We start from the raw sequence: 17445 nt of genomic DNA, 5'->3' as shown, positions 1-17445 counted from the left end.
GTGCTGAGTGTTTTGTTTTTTTTTTATGCCTTCAATGATCACCTCTGGACAAATGTTTCACACTCGGCACATCCAATCACTGCATCTCCTCGCAGATTAACAGTTAACTTGCCAGTCCTCGTGTCTTTATGTGGACAAAGTGCAAGATACTGTCAGCTGGATGTGACGCGGCTTTGCAAGGAGAGGGAGGATACCGGCTCAGAGGGACCTGCAGATGTTACCTTGTCTCTTGTGTTAAGTGATGTTTGTCCTCGTGCTTTGAATCATTAAAGATGGCAACACTGGAATTGTACAGCAAGGTAAGATTAGGATTAACTTGAGGGCTTTGCAATGATTTATTATTATTTATGGAATCTGCAATTTCGAGGTGCTTTGAATAAGAAACATCCTTTAGTGTATAAAAACAGCTTTGCTACTGATGTTTGAGCACAGGTGTGCACTAATTAGATGCATCCTATGAGTTTGTCAGGTAAGCAAGTCTGTTTCATTGCCCAAGTTAGGACTATTCCTGATCTTTGATCTGGTAGCAGTGTGTTAGTCTGAGGTATTAAAGTGTTTACTGAATATATGAAAAAATGTGTGAGACTTGAAGCTTATTTGTAAAATCTGTGCATTAATAAGTGAATTAGCGAATTGGATTTCTCAGCTTTAAACAATGCCTAATCCTCGCGGGTAGTTTGGAGGGAGGATGACTGCGGTTAATTTTTAACACAGTTTAGGAGCTTTTTATGCTGATGGGTACCAAATAGCTTCACTGGGTGAGTCCAGGAAGTGTGACATCTACCTTAACAGTGTTCAACAAAAATAAAATCAGCTTTCAGATTTTTCAGCACATCCAGATTTATCCTGCACTTTTCTTCTTTTTTCACTCAGTCTGTGTTTTACACACCCATGACAGTCTGTTCCTTTTTTAGGGGGCAAATGTGTGGGTTCCTGACCCAGATGCTGTCTGGGTTTCAGCCCAGCTTCTCCAGGACTACAGGCCTGGAGAGAAGCATCTGCTGCTGCTGCAGCTCTCAAATGGAAATGTGAGATGCAGTACTGTTTTACGCTCTATAGATTAAACCAAATGCTCAATTTTGATATAATTGCATCTGTCTAAAACCCCTTTCTCAGCGATCTTACATCCGAGACTTTTAATTTCCGCTTTCAATGACAGGAGGTCCGTTACCCAGTGGGCTCTCCCTCTGATCTCCCACCTTTGGGGAATCCCGACATACTGGAGGGCGAGAATGATCTAACAGCTCTCAGCTTTCTCCACGAGCCCGCTGTGCTGCACAACCTCCGAGTTCGATTCCTGGACTATAGCAGCATCTACACATACTGTGGTGAGCACTGCACTGGAGAGATGGCAGGGAACTTTAGAAAAACAGGGATGATTACTCAACCAACAATAGACTGGCGAGAGTGAGAGAGGATCTTTAAATTCCTGCTGGAAAAAAGCCAGAAACAGCTCCTGTGTGCTTCTGTCTGCATGATTATACTGCAGCTCATAATGCTGTCTATAATATAGGAGGTCAAAGGCTGAAACTACACCCTCACTGCCACACTGTAAAAGGAAAGAAAAAACTCTTATGTATGTAGTTGCACATTATCTTTGAATTAGATGACTCATCTTACTAAATTTTCATTTTTATATATAAATGTTTCACCTTTTTCATGACCAGACATCTCAATATATATTACACTGAGATGGCAAAGATCCTATATCCAATAATCCAATGATCCCACATGAGCAGCATTTGGCGATGGTGTGAAAGAAGAACTCACTTTGAAGGGCAAAGACCTCTGACAGATCCAGGCTCAGGGAGGGGCAGCTACAGTCATGTGAAAAAGAAAGCTTGCAGGACTCTGTTCAGCCCCGTGAAAATTAAGCCCACCTTTACTGCTTCCAATTAAAAGGAGAACTACGAGCGAGGTGCTGCTAATCGAATGCACTTGATTAACTTTAGTTAATACAGTTTAAGGTTTTGGTAATTTGCTGGACTCTGGCAATCTGGTGCTTAACAAAATCTTCCAGCAAATTCCCTCCAAAGTCCCCTGAGAGTCTACAGGCCTCAGTTAGCACATTAAATGTAAAGGTTTATGATGGTAAAGTTAGAAAAAGTCTAAAAGACTGGTTTGTTTTGGAAAAGGTTCCAGGAAAAAGCCTCTGCTCTCTGAATAGACCATGGCAGCACAGCTTAGATTTGCAATGTTGCGTCCTAACAAACAGATGAGACCAAAATGGAGATGTGTGATCATAAAGCACAGCCTCAGTGTTTGGGAGGAAACCAAACACGGCATATCAGGACAAACACCTCACACCAGCTGTCCAGCATTGTTTCGGGCTTGTTCTGCAGCCACAGGGCCAGCGCACCTTGCAAACCTCAGTGAACTGAAGCAATACTTTCAAGCAAAATTCCTCCACAGCGATGTGAGAGCCTGATAAAGTCATGCAGAAAACGATTACTTCAAGTTATTGCCCACTAAAAGTGGTTCTACAACCTACTGAATCATGGTGTTTACTTAGTTTTTTGCAGGATTATATAAAGTCCTCTGAAAACCTTCTTCTTCACATGATTGTATCTGCTATGATTGAGAGAAGCAACCAACAACAAGCAGGAAATGACCAGAAAGAGTGAACAAAAGTTAATGAAATGTAGCAGTGTCACATTATTATATAGTAAATAAAAGCATTTATTCATGTCCTCATTATATTAGAATTTCAAGTTTTATTCTAAAACCTGTTTTTAAATAACAGCCATGTTTATATATTCAGGTATATATTAATATTCAGGTTCTCGTGGTGAGATTGCTTTTCCTTCCCGTGTCTCCAGGTATTGTGTTAGTGGCCATAAATCCATATGACCAACTTCCAATATACGGAGAGGAGGTGATAGACGCTTACAGCGGTCAGGACATGGCTGACATGGAACCACACATCTTTTCTGTGGCTGAGGAGGCCTACCGCACTATGATCAGGTCAGGGGTCCTGGGTGTTTGGTGGCCTTATGCTTAATTAACTTTTTGAATATTCTGAGCATTAACTACACTGTGTGGGATGTCATGGTCACTGTGTCTTTGTGCAAAGGGAGGAGAAGAACCAGTCTATCATCATCAGTGGGGAATCTGGCTCTGGGAAAACTGTCTCTGCAAAGTTCACCATGAGATATTTCGCTGTGGTTGGAGGAGCAGCACAGCAGACCAGTGTGGAGGAGAGAGTTTTGGCTTCCAACCCAATCATGGAGGTAAAGGACCCAAATATTTCCCTCTTTTTGTATGTTCGTTATTGTTAAAAGTTTTAATATCAAATTTAGGAAGCGCTGCACACCTAAATCAGTGACAAAAAATCTTAGTAAAGAGACAAAGAATAACCTCCGCTCACCATTATTTTTATTAGTATGCAACATTTCAGTCTGTGCAACTTTGTAAGGTACAGAGTATAAAAAATTCTACTAATATAAAAACTTCTATATTTTGGTCTTTAGTCCATTGGTAATGCTAAAACTACCCGAAATGACAACAGCAGTCGTTTTGGGAAGTACATCGAGATTGGCTTTGGCAGAAAGGGGGACATCATTGGGGCCAATATGAGGACCTATCTGCTGGAGAAGTCACGGGTGGTCTTCCAGGTAAACTAACTTGCTACAATATAGTTAGGCCAGAGCAAAAAGCCACACAAAACCACAAATGTCTTGTAGAAATAATGCACGGGTGTTCATCCGTGCTTTCTTCATATTCGTTTGTTTTAAGGCATCAACAGAGAGGAACTACCATATCTTCTATCAGCTGTGTGCATCCAGAGAGCTGCCTGAAATGAGGTCCCTCAAACTGGGTGAGAGGCGACCCCCTCAGTTTGTTCTCAGAAGAATACCGTGTCCACTTTATTATGTTCACAGTGCACTGAGTGTGAGTGTGTTTTATTGAGTCCAGATGCTCCTGAGAATTTCCGCTACACTAACCAGGGAGGAGAGATGCAGATACCTGGTACTGATGATTTGTCAGACCTGGAGCGCACTCGCAATGCTTTCACCATTCTGGGTAGAATGTTTACATCAAATCATGCACGTACGACATATCTTTGAAGATAAAACAGGAAATCCTTTATGTTATATATGTTAAAATTGCAGGTGTGCAGCCTGACCAACAGATGGAACTCTTCAGGATCCTGTCAGCTGTGCTCCACCTGGGAAATGTCAACATTCAAGCCAGTGGGCGAAGCTCTGACCGGGGTTACATTGATGTAATGATCTACATGAATACTTTTGCATTCACTCGTCTTTTGTTCATATTCCTTCATAATAGTTGCTTTGCTTCTCAGGCAGAGGACCGCTCTCTGGCTGTCTTCTCCAAGCTGCTTGGAGTTGAGGGATCTCAGATGGCTCACTGGCTGTGCCATCGCAGACTTGCTGTAGGAGGAGAGATGCTGGTTAAACCTATGAGTGGCCAGCAGGCCATAGAAGCCAGAGACGCACTTGCTAAACACATCTATGGTCAGCTGTTCGCGTGGACTGTCCAGAGGCTCAACTCAGCTCTGCGGGCCCAGCAAGGACGGACCAAATCCTTTGTAGGGGTTTTAGATATCTATGGGTGAGTGAATGAACTCTGTGACTGTGCAGTGTGTGATTAAAGTTTTTGTATGCCTTTGACGTGGACTGACAGGTGTCTCCCTTGGAGCAGGTTTGAGACCTTTGAAAGGAACAGTTTTGAGCAGTTCTGCATAAATTATGCAAATGAAAAACTGCAGCAACAGTTCAACAGAGTAAGCTGTCGTCCTTTCCCTCTGATTTGTGCCCTTCCTGTTTGTCAGAGTTAGTTTATGCTGCTTTTGAACTGTTATTTCAAAGAAATCAGTCCTTTCACCTGCGCTCACATCACTGTCTTTTCAGTCTTTTGTTGGTTTCCATCATGGGTATGGTCTTTCTCTAATTCTGTCTCATTATTACTTGTTTGGTGGTGTTTGCAGCATGTGTTCCACTTGGAGCAGGAGGAGTACGTCCGTGAGGAGCTGGCATGGAGCCGGATTGAGTTCAGTGACAATCAGCAGTGCATCGATCTAATAGAGGGACAGCTGGGCATGTTTGATCTCTTGGATGAGGAGTGCAGGGTCGGTCATCCAATCCTCTAGTTCTGTTCGTTCTCGTATCTTTTTTTTCCTGTGTGGATAAAAGTATTTGCATGTTAACTAACTTAGGCATTTGTGACAACTGTGTTAGCATGTGTAATAACTGTTCATTTGTGCATTATCCAGATGCCTAAAGGTTCTGATGAAAGCTGGGTGCGCAAGCTGTACGACCAGCACCTGAGCAGCAAGCCTCACCCTCACTTCAGGAAGCCTCGCATGTCAAACAGCGCCTTCATCGTCCTGCACTTTGCTGACACGGTAAGTGACACAATGCTGGATTCGTCAGGTCTCAGGTGAATCTCTGAGCTCTCTCTGAGGGCCTTTTGTAATTCTCTTCAGTGTGTCTGTGTTTGCAGTGATGGTTTCTTTTCTTTTCGTCAGGTCCAATATGAATGCGATGGCTTTTTAGATAAAAATCGAGACACGGTCTTTGAAGAGCTCATTAACATTTTGAAAGCAAGTCAGGTAGATATATGCTAAATATATATAAATTTATAATTTCTAAGCAACATTCGTTTCACCAGCGCTGTATGTGTGCGTGCTTCAGTCTGAGCTGGTCGCTGAGTTGTTCCAGCAGCAGAGAAATGTGTCTCCTGTGGCCAATGGAAGCATTCGCTCAGGTAAACGAGCCGCCAGAGAACACAAGCTGACAGTAGGCTTTCAGGTTAGATGTTTTTCTTTCTTTTTTCATTTATCTTTTCATTTTTTTTGCACATCCATTCATTCTAAACATAATTTTCCTGCTCATTTTTTTTTTTTTGGGCCTCTCAGTTCCGTCAGTCCTTACAGATGTTAATGGAAACTCTCAACAGCACCACCCCTCACTACGTCCGCTGTATTAAACCCAATGACCTCAAAGAGCCTTTTCTGTGAGTCCTTATTTTGCTTACTCCCACAGCTAAGGTTTTTGGTGTGATTTAATGGGTACTGCTTTTATAACATTATATACATGTTAGGTTTGACCCTAAGAGGACAGTCCAGCAGCTAAGAGCTTGTGGGGTGCTGGAGACCATCCGCATCAGTGCAGCAGGTTATCCGTCCAGGTACTGAGTAATTCTAAGACTTTAGTCTTTATAATACGAGCACAGTGTCGTGACAGTGTGGCTCTGAAACGTGGGAAGATTGTCACATAAATCAGGAAACTTAATCAAAACAGTGACTTAAATGCTATCACGAAGTAGCAAAAGAATAAATTTGTATAACTGTTCATCGAGATTAAATAATTATCTTATTGTAAATGGTTGATTGATCGATTTTTAAGTTATAAAAACAGAAATATCAACTGTTTTTCTCTGAGATTTACTCTATTTGATCTGTGAATCCAGATGGACGTATGAGGAGTTCTTCAGTAGGTATCGAATTCTTCTTCGGGGGCCTCAGAGCCAGGACCAGGCCCAGGCCGCGTGCAGACAGGCCCTGCCTCAGCTCATCCCAGATCCAGACCAGTACTGCTTTGGAAAGACGAAAGTATTTTTCCGGGCTGGTCAGGTGGCTCTTTTGGAGAGGTTGAGAGCTGAGAGACTGAGAGTGGCTGCTGTGATCATCCAGAGTCAGGTTAGAGGATGGCTGGCACGGATCAGATACACCAGGATCCTCTGGGCTATTCTCACCATACAGAGATACAGCAGAGGGGCGCTGGCCAGACGGTGAGGACAGCAAGAGTGTTTGTGTCTCTTTACTATGATGTATGGCTATGTCAGGCTAAGCCACTTCATTTCTTTTAAAGGAAAAATTGGAAAGTTCTAGAATTCTTGTTAATGTTTGAAACACTAGATATGATGACCCAGATTTAGAAGATCATTGTGGTGAGAGTAGGTAGCAGGTGAAGGAAAGCTTTCAGAGCTCTGAGAAAAGAATGAAAGTCAGTAAAAGCAAGAGGGGGAGATGGGTGTAACAATGAAGCTGCAGGGAGCAGAGGAAATGAAGGTGGATGAGTGAAAATACCTGGAGTCAGCTATCAAAAGCAGAGAGAGAGGTGAAGCAGTGGGTGGAGATGAGTGTCAGGGGTGATTTGTGACAGAAAGATAGCAGCAAGAATGGGAGTAAAGGTTTAAAAAATGGCAGCGTGACCTGTTATGATGTGTGGCTTGGAGATGGTGGTACTGACGAAAAGACAGAGAGCTGAGATTGAGATGTAAAGCTCCTCACTGGACATGATTAAGAATGAGTCCATCGCAGGGACAACTCAGAGTCAGACAGCTGAGATGGTTTGCACATGTGCAGAGGAGGGCGAGAGGATGTTGAAGATGGAGCCGCCGTGAAGGAGGAAAAGAGAAGGTGCAGGGATGTAGTGAAGGAGGACATGCAGAGGGTTGGTGTGACAGAGGAGGATGCTGGGATAGGGTGAGATGGAGGCAGATGAACTACGGTGGGGATTCTTAAAGGGAGCAGCTGAAAGAAGACAAAATGACAAAAGTCTAAACGTAATAAAATATTCCATATATGAAACTCTTCTTTGTTGCATGGCTGCAGACTGGCTTTGATCCTGCGCTACACCAGGGCTGCCTTGGTGATCCAGAAGACTTATCGTATGATGGTGGTCAGGCAGCTATTTTTCATGATCCGACAGGCCACCGTCACCATCCAGGCATTCACCAGGGGGATGCTGGAGCGCCGCAGATACAGACTGGTCAGCATTTAGTGTCTCTCTCATTACAGGGCACAGCAGATGTTTAAAAAATGGCATCAACCTTTATACTCGGGTTTCATTTATTTTCCTGTGTAAATATGTTTTATCCATGTTTGCTCTAATCTTAAAAGAGGCTATTTACACGCAATTACAAGTTATAAACACTTAACCTGAATGCATTTAAAACCCTGTTGGTTCCTCAGCTGGTGGCAGAGAGGGCGGCCGTGCTGCTCCAGGCCACAGTGCGTGGGTGGTTGGCGAGGCAGGCGTACAGGCGCGTACGTGCGGCGGTCGTGTTCATGCAGTGCTGCATCCGCCGCAAGGCTGCCAGGAGACAACTGCTGAAACTGAAGTCTGAGGCCCGCTCCGTGGAGAGATACAGAGAGCTCAACAAAGGCATGGAGGTCAAACTGATGCAGCTGCAGTTGAAAGCAGACCAGGAGGTGGGTGAGAGTTGTGCAGGGATTTGACCATCTCATGTGATTTTGATAAGCATTAATTAATTGTATGAGTCAAGAGGTCGTTTCACTTTACATTCACATGGCAAAGTTGCTTTTGTGTGCATCCAGGCCAGGGAGAGTGCTGCTTTGAGAGAAACCATAATGGCAGAGCGAGAGGCTTCCAGCACCGAGCTGGCGGCTCTGAGGGCAACGATACAAAAACTAGAGAGCCAGTTACAGGAAAAGCCTCCGCCTGGGCCTGTTATCAGCGAAAAGGAGGCAGAGGAGAGAAGAAGAGCTGAAGAGAAAGCTGCCCAGGAGATCCTCCAGCTTAAAGAAGTAGGTCTCCAAACAATAAACACACTTTCCTCCTTTTATCTAGTAGGGAATGCTTCTGATTTGGTCTGTTTATTGACTTTGATTCTTCAAGGAGCTGCAAGCACTACAGAAAGAAAGGGAGAGTTTTTGCAAAGAGAGAGACGATCTCTCGGCTTCCCTGCTGGAACAAGAAGAAAAACAAGAAGGTGGGCCTTCCCTTTACTAGCATTGTACAGTCACAGCTGTTTTTCTTCTGTCTGTGTCTGTCAAACATTTCCTTCTCTCTCTATGTGCAGAGTGTGTGCATCAGGCTGTGTCTCAGGTGACCTCTGCTCTTCGGGCAGAGGTGGACGAGGAGAGGAGAAAGTATCAGGGTCTCCTGAGAGAGTTCACCAGACTGGAGCAGAGATATGACAACCTCAGGGAGATGAGTCTGCTCACAGAGGTCATTAGCTAGCTGCAAAGGGAGACAGCCTTAAATGCAATTTGTTCGTTTGAAAATTAATCTTGAGTGCTTCCTGTAATTTCTTCCTCCACATGTCGCAGCACACCAAAGGCCACAGAAGAACCGACTCCACCCAGAGTCTGGAACCTCTCTCTCCCTCGACGCCGCTGTCCCCCCAGTCTCTCACCCCACTCTCCATATCACCATTCCCATCTGCTGTTCCATCCCCAGAGGAGGTCCGCAGGATCAGCGTGACGTCCCCCTCTGCAGAGAAGAGAGTCTCAATGTGGAGCTCTGAAGCCTCAATGGTAATGAAATAAAGAGGACCACACGACTGAAGTCCTAAGTTTCACATCGTCACTGCAGCATCACCAGCACAGGCAGTGTCCTTTACTATCTCACTGTGTTCATGTTTGTAATGACAGGAGCAGCTGATGGAGAAGATGGACGTGGCCAAAGACCCATCGGTGAAGATGAAGGGAGAAGATCTGGCTCATGCTTATGATGCTGTACGAGTGGCAAACAAGTCAGTCTCTCACCACCTTCCTTCATTCTGGCAGAGCACTAGCTTTCAGTTTTGTGCCGTGATTTATATTTGGTGGATGAGCTCATTATTAGTTATTCTGTCCTTAATCTACATGTCTGTGTGTGTGTGTTTCAGGTTTCTGGAGAGCCAGCTACGGAACCAGTGCAGTCAGTGGGAGAAGGAACTGGAAACTCTGAGGAGTCAGCTTGCCCAAGCAGTGTCTGTTTCTTCCTCTGCTGTACAGAGACAGGTATAAATTTATTAAAGCCCCACATGAGAGGGTTTAAAAAAAGTACTTTAATGATCTTTAATGAAAGCCTAACACTAGGAGAAGGGCTGGAAAAATCAATAAAAGGAGAGGTTAAAAAAAAAGAAGTTAAAACAGAAAACATTGCCTAAAGCAGGGGTGGGGGAACTCCAGGTCTTAAGGGCCAGTGTCCTGCAGGTTTTACATGAGTTCTTGATCCAACAAAGCTGATTGAAATGCCTAAATGACCTACTTAACATGTCTTGAAGTTCTCCAGAGGCCTGGTAATGAACTAATCATTTGATTCAGGTGTGTTGACCCAGGGTGAGATCTAAAACCTGCAGGACACTGGGCCTTCAGGCCTGGAGTTCCCCAGCCCCGGTCTAAATAGTCACGGCAGGACATTTCACTGGTATCATTACTCAGGTCATAATAAAACTGTAAGAGTTCTCTGGATCTGATGGTTGTCACTTATTAAAGCTGTCCATCTGTAACGTTTATCATTTATTCATTCGTCACTGTTTGCGTGTCACTTTGTTTCAGATCATCGTTTATAATGTTTATATATTCACATTGAGGCTGAAGTCACAAATTTAAATGTGTTTTTTAAAGGATGTTCAGGAGCTGCTGGAAGCCCGAGAGCGTGAATGTGTGAGGCTGAGGAGAGAGCTGAAGGAACTGAGAAACACAGTCTCACTGAGGCGACTCCTGACACAAGGTGAGACTTTACCTGAATGAGCCCGGAAGCTGAAAGTCACTGCAGGCTGGAAAAAAATCTGCAGGCGCTGAGTCTCCTGTGGAATTTTAAAACAAAAAACATCAATGCAACAATAGCCTAACATAGGCTCCCTCATTGGGCCTGGCCCACTCTGACCTATCCAGGTGTCGACTCAACAAGAGCTCTGAAGGTGTCCTGTGGTCTCAGGCACCAGGTTGTTAGCAGCTAACCCTTTAAGGGGCTATTTTAAGTTGCAAGGTGGAGTTTCCATGGATCAGATGCCAAATACGTCCAGCAGATGTTTGATTTGTGTACATTTTGATCATGAGACTTTATTACCAATGGTAAATGAACACTTATTATTAGAATAATATAATTACAATAATCTGCCTCTCAGTTTAACAATCTTCTACATTTATAGTTTTCAATGTGCTGTTCTCTGTTTCACTGCGATGGCGTGTTTCCTCTTCAGTTTTCCCATCAGCTTTGGCCACAGAGACTTCCTCTCCTGCCCAGTCGAAGCCAGCAGCAGTTACTGGTTTACTGGAATGTAGAAAAAGAGACGAAACCAAACTGATCAAGAATCTCGTCACAGGTGAGATCAACCCCCCGTCTGCCTCAATCATCTTCACCCACCTCTTTTTCTCTTCTTTCTTGAAGGTTTTGAGGAGCTGTGAAGCAGGCGTTTAAGATGAGGGATGAGATTGAAAACACGTTTTGAAAGGCAATAATCAAGCACTTTTACAATGATGGTAAAATGTGTCAAAATGTAATTTGGAGGGCAGGGTTTGAATGTGTAATAATTCAGCGGTAAGTATGATGTCACTGTAGAAATAAGTGTAGCCAGCTCTTGAAGCTGACAGCATTGCCCTGGCCTTGTCCTCTCTCTGCCACTGCTTCCCTTTCTGTTTGTGCTTCAGACATCCGTGTTGACAGCGCCCTGTCTTTGGCTCCCGGTCTGCCTGCCAGCGTGCTCTTCCTGTGTGTCCGCCAGGCCGACTGCAGCGGGGACCAAGCTCGCGCTCGCTCTCTTTGTAGCGCTGCTGTCACCGCTATGAAGGCAGCTCTGAAGGTGACCTGATCTCTGAGCCTTCTCGGTGCGCCGTATGGTTGAAGTTTAATGTTTGAGGACGGTTCACATCGAGTCAGGCAGACTGCCATTTACAAAATGACACTGACAGCTGATTTTGAAACTTGTCCTTGTGATTGTTTTGGCCCACATGAGCATCTCATACCAACGTAACCATAACAAAGTCTGTTTTAAACACATCTGTTCAAACAATCACTGAGATAGTTTCATTTTTCATTGTTAGCAATGATTTCTAATTAAAATGTAACCATTTTCCCTTTCATCGTTTTTCTGCAGAAACATGTCAGTGACATAGACATGACTGCTCTGTGGTTGAAGAACATCTGTCTGTTCCACGACTTGTTGACCCAGCACTCCCCAAAGCAGGCAGGCTCAGCTTTCATTTACTTTCTACGTCACTGACTAGATTATAAAAGTTTAGGATTCACTGATTACTTTCACACGTGACTGGACTGATTGCTTTTCAGACCCTCGACTCAGACACACTGGTTACCCTGTCTGCTGATATGAATGACTTGATCCGCACCCTGAGCGACCTCTCTATCCAGGCCTATCAGCAGCTCCTTTCCATCACCGAGACCCGTCTACAAAACATCATAGGTACTGCAAAAAGTGATGATTGACGCTCTCCCCTTCTCTGCTCCTCTTATCTATTTTCTAACCCTCCCCTCCCTCAGTCCCTGCCCTGTTGGAGAGCGAAACCATCCAAGGTCTATCAGGCTCAGCGGTGAAGCTGGCAGTGAGCAGGAAGCGGGCCGGCTCAGACCCCAGGACTGTAGGAGGCGAGGCTCCCACGATGGCGTCTGTGCTGAGGGAGCTCGGAGCCCTTCACACCGCTCTGACTCAACAAGCTCTGCCCAAGACCCTGATGGAGCAAGCCTTTCACCAGCTCACCTACCTCATCTGTGCCTCTGCTTTTAACAGCCTGCTGCTGAGGAAGGACATGTGCAGCTGGAGTCGTGGCCTGCAAATACGGTAGAAACACACTTTAACCCTGCACTTAGATTTACAGTCTGACATGAGATGCAAATAAAGACGCAGACCATAAACATATTCTGCATTAACTAGTATATCTTGATTTTGAAGTCCATAAATTTTAAAAATTAAATGATCTCAATTTGTTTGTATCTCAGTTGTGTGATCTAAAATGAGGTTAAGTTGTTTTCAGATTAGCATTTAGCATGTAAAGGCCAAATAAAGGAAAGTTGAAAGCAGATTTTTCAGCGCTCTTCATAAATAAAGAGAAGCTGTAGCCCACAGCAGCCTAGATCTACTGCAGAGATGAATGTCATATGTATAATACAGCATCCCCACAAATACAGCTTCAACTTCAATAATCAGCTCCCTGAAAGAGTGTCAACATTAATTTCGCCTTTGTTGTACTCCAGAGCTAGATCACGTGCTGCACAACAGTCTGCATGTTGTTCTTTCCACCTCCTTTGTGTGGTCTTATAGAAATAAACACGGATTTATCTCAAATCCTTTTCTTGTCACAGCTACAATGTGAGCGTGCTGGAGGAGTGGCTGCGGGGCCGGGGTTTACAGGCAGGGGGCGCTGTGGCCACACTAGAGCCCCTCATCCAGGCAGTGCAGCTGCTGCAGGTGGGGAAAAAGACCGAGGCGGATGCTCAGGGGATCGTCCGGACTTGCAGTGCCTTGTCCAGCCAGCAGGTGGGTCTGTTTGTCTACTTGGATTCTGCTGGGAGACGAACGTGTGTGCATGATTTCATTGGCTGCTGGTCTCTTATTTTGTTTGACAGATCGTGAAGATTCTGACCCTCTACACCCCCCACAGCGATCTGGATGAAAGAGTCACTCTGAATTTCATACGTTCTGTTCAGGTACAGTCTGCAGATGTAAGGTTAAACATGTTCCTCATGTGGAAAATACACTGCATCCCATGTTCCTCTCTGTCTTTGCTGTCCTAGGGGCTTCTCAAAGGCCGCTCTAACAGTCAGCCTTCACAGCTCCTAATGGATGTGAGGAGAGTGTTTCCTGTCATATTCCTCTACTCGCCTCCCCCCGTCCTCAGCGCGGAGCAGTTAGTCATCCCAGACTCCCTCAAGATCTCCTTTCTGCGCAAAGCATAAGAAGCAGGATGCAAATTTATTAATGCTCCAGTGAATTTAACTCCTAACTTGCTGAAGTTATTCCTTGGAAATTGAAATGACTTACTGAGAATTTCTCCTTTCAGACTTTTAAAATGTGCATTAACTTGTTTAATTAGGCTGTCATCGGTGTAGTCTGTATCTTATAGAAGGTTGCGAGTTATTTCAGAAAGGTACATCTCGGAAAAATAGCTAAAATGGCATGAAAGAGAGCACGTGTTAAAGACCTGGATAAAATTAAATCAATATAACTAAATAAAACTAAATGTGGCTATTCCTTTGAACAGTTTGACAAAGGATGACCACGAGCTTTTATTTCATATTTTATTGGAAGCAGAAACACAATGAGACTGCAGTCCCAGCAACCTCAACCCCCAATAAGAACAACCATAATAATTATAATAAAAAAAACAAGCCCAAAAGAAAGAATTTTTAGAAACATCTCGTGTATAAAAAAATTCTCATGCGAGTACTTTGTACCACTACACAGCATCAGTAATACATATTTATATATTCACAAACATTTGAAAAATAGAAAACGATAATTAAATATCAAAATAAAGAAGACAACAATTGGCAGTTAAACATCAAATAATTATGCGTGCTGGCACAATACACGTTTTTTTACTTTTTGTTTATTGTTCCTATCATGCACCGTATCTGGAAGTACCGGACCAGCAGCGCTGTGCAGGTATCTGTCTGTGTGGCCTGCTCAGCGAGACACTTCAGGACGGATCATGCATGTGTGTCCACTTGTGTCTGTGTGCTTTTCGTTGTGCTTCATCCACCTCTGTGTGTGCGTTCCTGTTCAACGTGCCAACCTGATAATCCAACACGCAGTCCGGGCCTCTGAAGGTGGAGGAAGGGGAAGAATTTCCTCTCCTAAAGTATCATTGTCAACAGCAATAAAGTTTTTGTTTTTTTTCGTTGCATTTCCAGCTGCGTACCTGTTATTGATTTTACTATTAAAAGTAGATGTGCCCTCTTAATAAAAGACCTTGTACACACACAAGATCATATTAAGGGATTGCTTAACTTTTAGCTGTGAGTAGTTTTCACTAGCAGGCAGCATGTTATATATAATGATATACGATGCATTACTTTGAATGGCTCCTGATCAGGCCCCATTAAAGTAATACAGACGCTCTGTTATTGATCTCTAGAGTGCACGCGGTCTTTCTATACCCTTCAATAGTAGCTACATTTCCAGATTGGGCACCCAGTCGCACATAAACACCAGCTGTGCAGTCACTCGCAGCAAAATTCAAGTCTACAAAAGAGCAGCGAAACTTCACTTCACATAGTATGACGTGTGTTTGTTACATCCGAGCTATTTACAACTACCTGACCGCAGCGATCGATCTCCCTCCCGATCGGTTTCCTCTGAGCTGACCAAACTTCCCATCTCTGGTCAGCTCTACCGCAGCTGTGATGTTTGGCCCATCGAAACAGAGACGGCATTTACAACATATCAGACAAACGCTTGTGCTGATATAATTAGAATAATAATCCACAATGTAAACATTATAAGACTGATTCCAAATCACTCATCTACAGAGACTTTATAGATCAGATGCATAGAGTTCAGTTTGTAGGCCTTGTTCTAATAATGGAGACTTTGATATTATTCAGGTTTGGGAGGGGGCATCTTAGTAATGAGGCAGAAAAACATCCAACCAACCGATCATCCTGTTATTATCATTACTATTATCATCACCCCCATGATTTTTTTTGTTCACGAGAAAACAACAAATATATTCTTTTTTTTAAAGGGTATTTTCTTAAAAATAGATGTTGCATTGAGAGACATGCTAGACAGCGAGCAGTCGTTTTAAAACATTTAGTTTCACATGAAAGTGACCGTAGCTTCAGGTGAACTGCTGTAAAACAAGCTCAGAGTATAAATGTGTTTTTATGAGTGCAGCAAAGCCCCTGTGCTTCTTCTATTTTCACACTACATCTCTGTACTGTGGACAGTAGGCCCTCTTTTAAATGTCAGATCCAGACCTGGCTCGGTCTGGATCTGCAGCCCTTTAGCAGAGGTCTCGTTTCTCACTCACGATTAAGGGTTACGGCATCTGCAGGTGGATCATTAGACGCGATAAGCGCTGGATCATTAGCGGTATGTGCTCTCCCCGTGTTGGGGAATGTGCTGTTGTGTAACCCACGTGGTTATTTTAGCTTATCAGGGACTGTGTTTTTAATCATCTAATTATACATGTAGGACTTTAATTAGCACGTACTTTTTAAAGGCAGTTGACTGTCCTTACAGAGCTGCCTGGCTGAGGAATGTTTGCAGTAAACCAGATGGAAATATCCACCCGCACAATATAACCTTGGTCTGTGCTAAATTAAACAAACTGAACGAAACAATAAAAATCCCCCGAATCTTATCGCACTCCCGCCCCACCCGTTGTGACGTCCTTCACTTGTGATGGCTTTCAGTGATTACATCTGCAGGTGACAGACAACACGGGCGGTCACACGAGGTTGACATTAGAACGTATTACAAACACACTGTATCGCACATTCACACATTCATTTTCACACACATACAGTCCGATGATTTACAGCGCTTGATCATCAGGCTCCGCTCTCTATCATATAGGAAACAGGACATACATAATGTGCAAGGGTTAACAAGACGGAAGGCATTAAGGGTGTCAGGCAGTGTGCTCTGTTACAGGGTAGACGGACAGAGAGACGGACGAGGACAATCTTTAGCCGACCACAGTTCCATCGAACAATCCTGTATTTATCTTTACATATGTCCTTAATATTTTATATATATATGTGATGATATATAGAATTATTAAAATATAGATATAATCTGGAAGAAAAAAGTAAATAAATATTAAACTCATCATAACTAAATAGTGCTTTGTTCCCTGTATGTGTTCCCCACCCAATATCTGGAATGTTTGAGGCTGCAGCCGTTGTAGTTGTTTACGGGTCAGGTGGACAGTTGGTCCGGTTGTGCTTAGGGCTGGTCTTGGCATATTTGAGCAATTCCTTGTTGGCACTTGCGGTCCCTTCTCTAAGTGGTTGCGAACTAGGGAAGGGACGAGAGGAGCTGGGGATCGGTAAAGTTAAAAAGGCAGAGAAAGAGTGAGAAAGAAAGCCAAAATATTAAAGGCTACAAGATATTTCTCACTCTGACCAGTCAAGTGAGGTGTGCGTGTGTGTGTGGGATGGCATGGCTCTCCTCTGGGATTAGAGGAAAGTAGTTATATGCTCTAAGATTAAACTCTATGTATAACTGAAGCAAAAACATGTTTGATGAAGTCAGTAACAAAAAAGACACTGGTGCGTTTTCAGAAAACGAGTGATGCTTTGCTTCGCACTCTGTCATTTCCACTGAAATAAATGTATTTACAGTATGTGTGGCGACTCTTGTCTTATGTGTGCTTTTACAACACTGGATAATCGGGGCAGTGGCTTGCAGTGGCTCAGGAGAGCTCCTGGGCAGATACTCTGGTCTGATTCGAGTTCCTGACGTGGCATTTTAAACTGCGATTTGGCCCCCTAGCTACGGCCCTCCTCAGCAGAGCGCTGGTCGGACTTGAGCTTGACGAACTCCTTGGCCACGTCGTCGTTGTTGCGCTGGGAGAGGATGCGCAGGACGGTCAGTCCCGTCTCATCCATGTGGATGCGTTTACCCAGCGGCAGCCAGCAGGCGGCGCTGCCCTTAGGGGCCACGTCCTTCAGCTGAAGGACAGCCATGCCCACGGTGCGGTCCTCTCGAGCAAAGCAGTAGTCCTTCACGCACACCTGCAGCTCGTAGCACTCAGGACCCACCTCATTACTCAGGGTGCTG

At 44.1% G+C, this 17445-nt stretch overlaps 2 protein-coding genes across 3 annotated transcripts in view; one reads left to right on the top strand and one right to left on the bottom strand.

Moving 5' to 3' along the window:
- Nucleotides 1-111: 111 nt before the first annotated feature.
- LOC146361783 (unconventional myosin-Vb) lies at nt 112-14227 on the top strand. Its single transcript, XM_084920886.1, has 35 exons — nt 112-299; nt 915-1028; nt 1160-1328; nt 2820-2964; nt 3074-3230; nt 3471-3614; nt 3736-3817; nt 3916-4023; nt 4113-4225; nt 4304-4572; nt 4663-4744; nt 4949-5089; nt 5234-5365; nt 5489-5572; nt 5655-5771; nt 5879-5976; nt 6064-6150; nt 6433-6753; nt 7580-7736; nt 7940-8179; nt 8249-8515; nt 8607-8700; nt 8791-8939; nt 9041-9247; nt 9365-9465; nt 9601-9715; nt 10325-10430; nt 10903-11025; nt 11351-11502; nt 11797-11886; nt 11988-12120; nt 12198-12495; nt 13017-13191; nt 13281-13361; nt 13449-14227. Exons 1-35 carry the CDS (start codon nt 273-275, stop codon nt 13608-13610), a joined length of 5040 nt encoding a protein of 1679 aa, XP_084777012.1. The 5' UTR covers nt 112-272; the 3' UTR covers nt 13611-14227.
- The window catches only part of unc13a (unc-13 homolog A (C. elegans)), a 45126-nt gene continuing 41619 nt past the window's right edge, over nt 13939-17445 (bottom strand). For both annotated transcript variants that reach the window (XM_084920884.1, XM_084920885.1), the window contains one exon: nt 13939-17442. In XM_084920884.1, coding sequence (XP_084777010.1) covers nt 17154-17442 — 289 coding nt within the window. In that variant the 3' untranslated portion in view covers nt 13939-17153. The remainder of the gene's footprint in view (nt 17443-17445) is intronic.

This window comes from Perissodus microlepis, chromosome 23, assembly GCF_051167445.1.
Source record: "Perissodus microlepis isolate ML-2025 ecotype Zambia chromosome 23, ASM5116744v1, whole genome shotgun sequence".
NCBI lineage: Eukaryota > Metazoa > Chordata > Actinopteri > Cichliformes > Cichlidae > Perissodus > Perissodus microlepis.
This window is presented reverse-complemented; position numbering and strand designations above follow the sequence as displayed.

What these genes read in the sequence shown, in the direction of transcription:
- LOC146361783 (XM_084920886.1), top strand. Translation starts at nt 273, where the DNA reads ATGGCAACACTGGAATTGTACAGCAAG. An exon ending in TGCAGCAACAGTTCAACAGA is followed by an intron (nt 4,745 to 4,948) that starts GTAAGCTGTCGT and finishes TGGTGTTTGCAG; the next exon opens with CATGTGTTCCACTTGGAGCA. An exon ending in ACATTTTGAAAGCAAGTCAG is followed by an intron (nt 5,573 to 5,654) that starts GTAGATATATGC and finishes TGCGTGCTTCAG; the next exon opens with TCTGAGCTGGTCGCTGAGTT.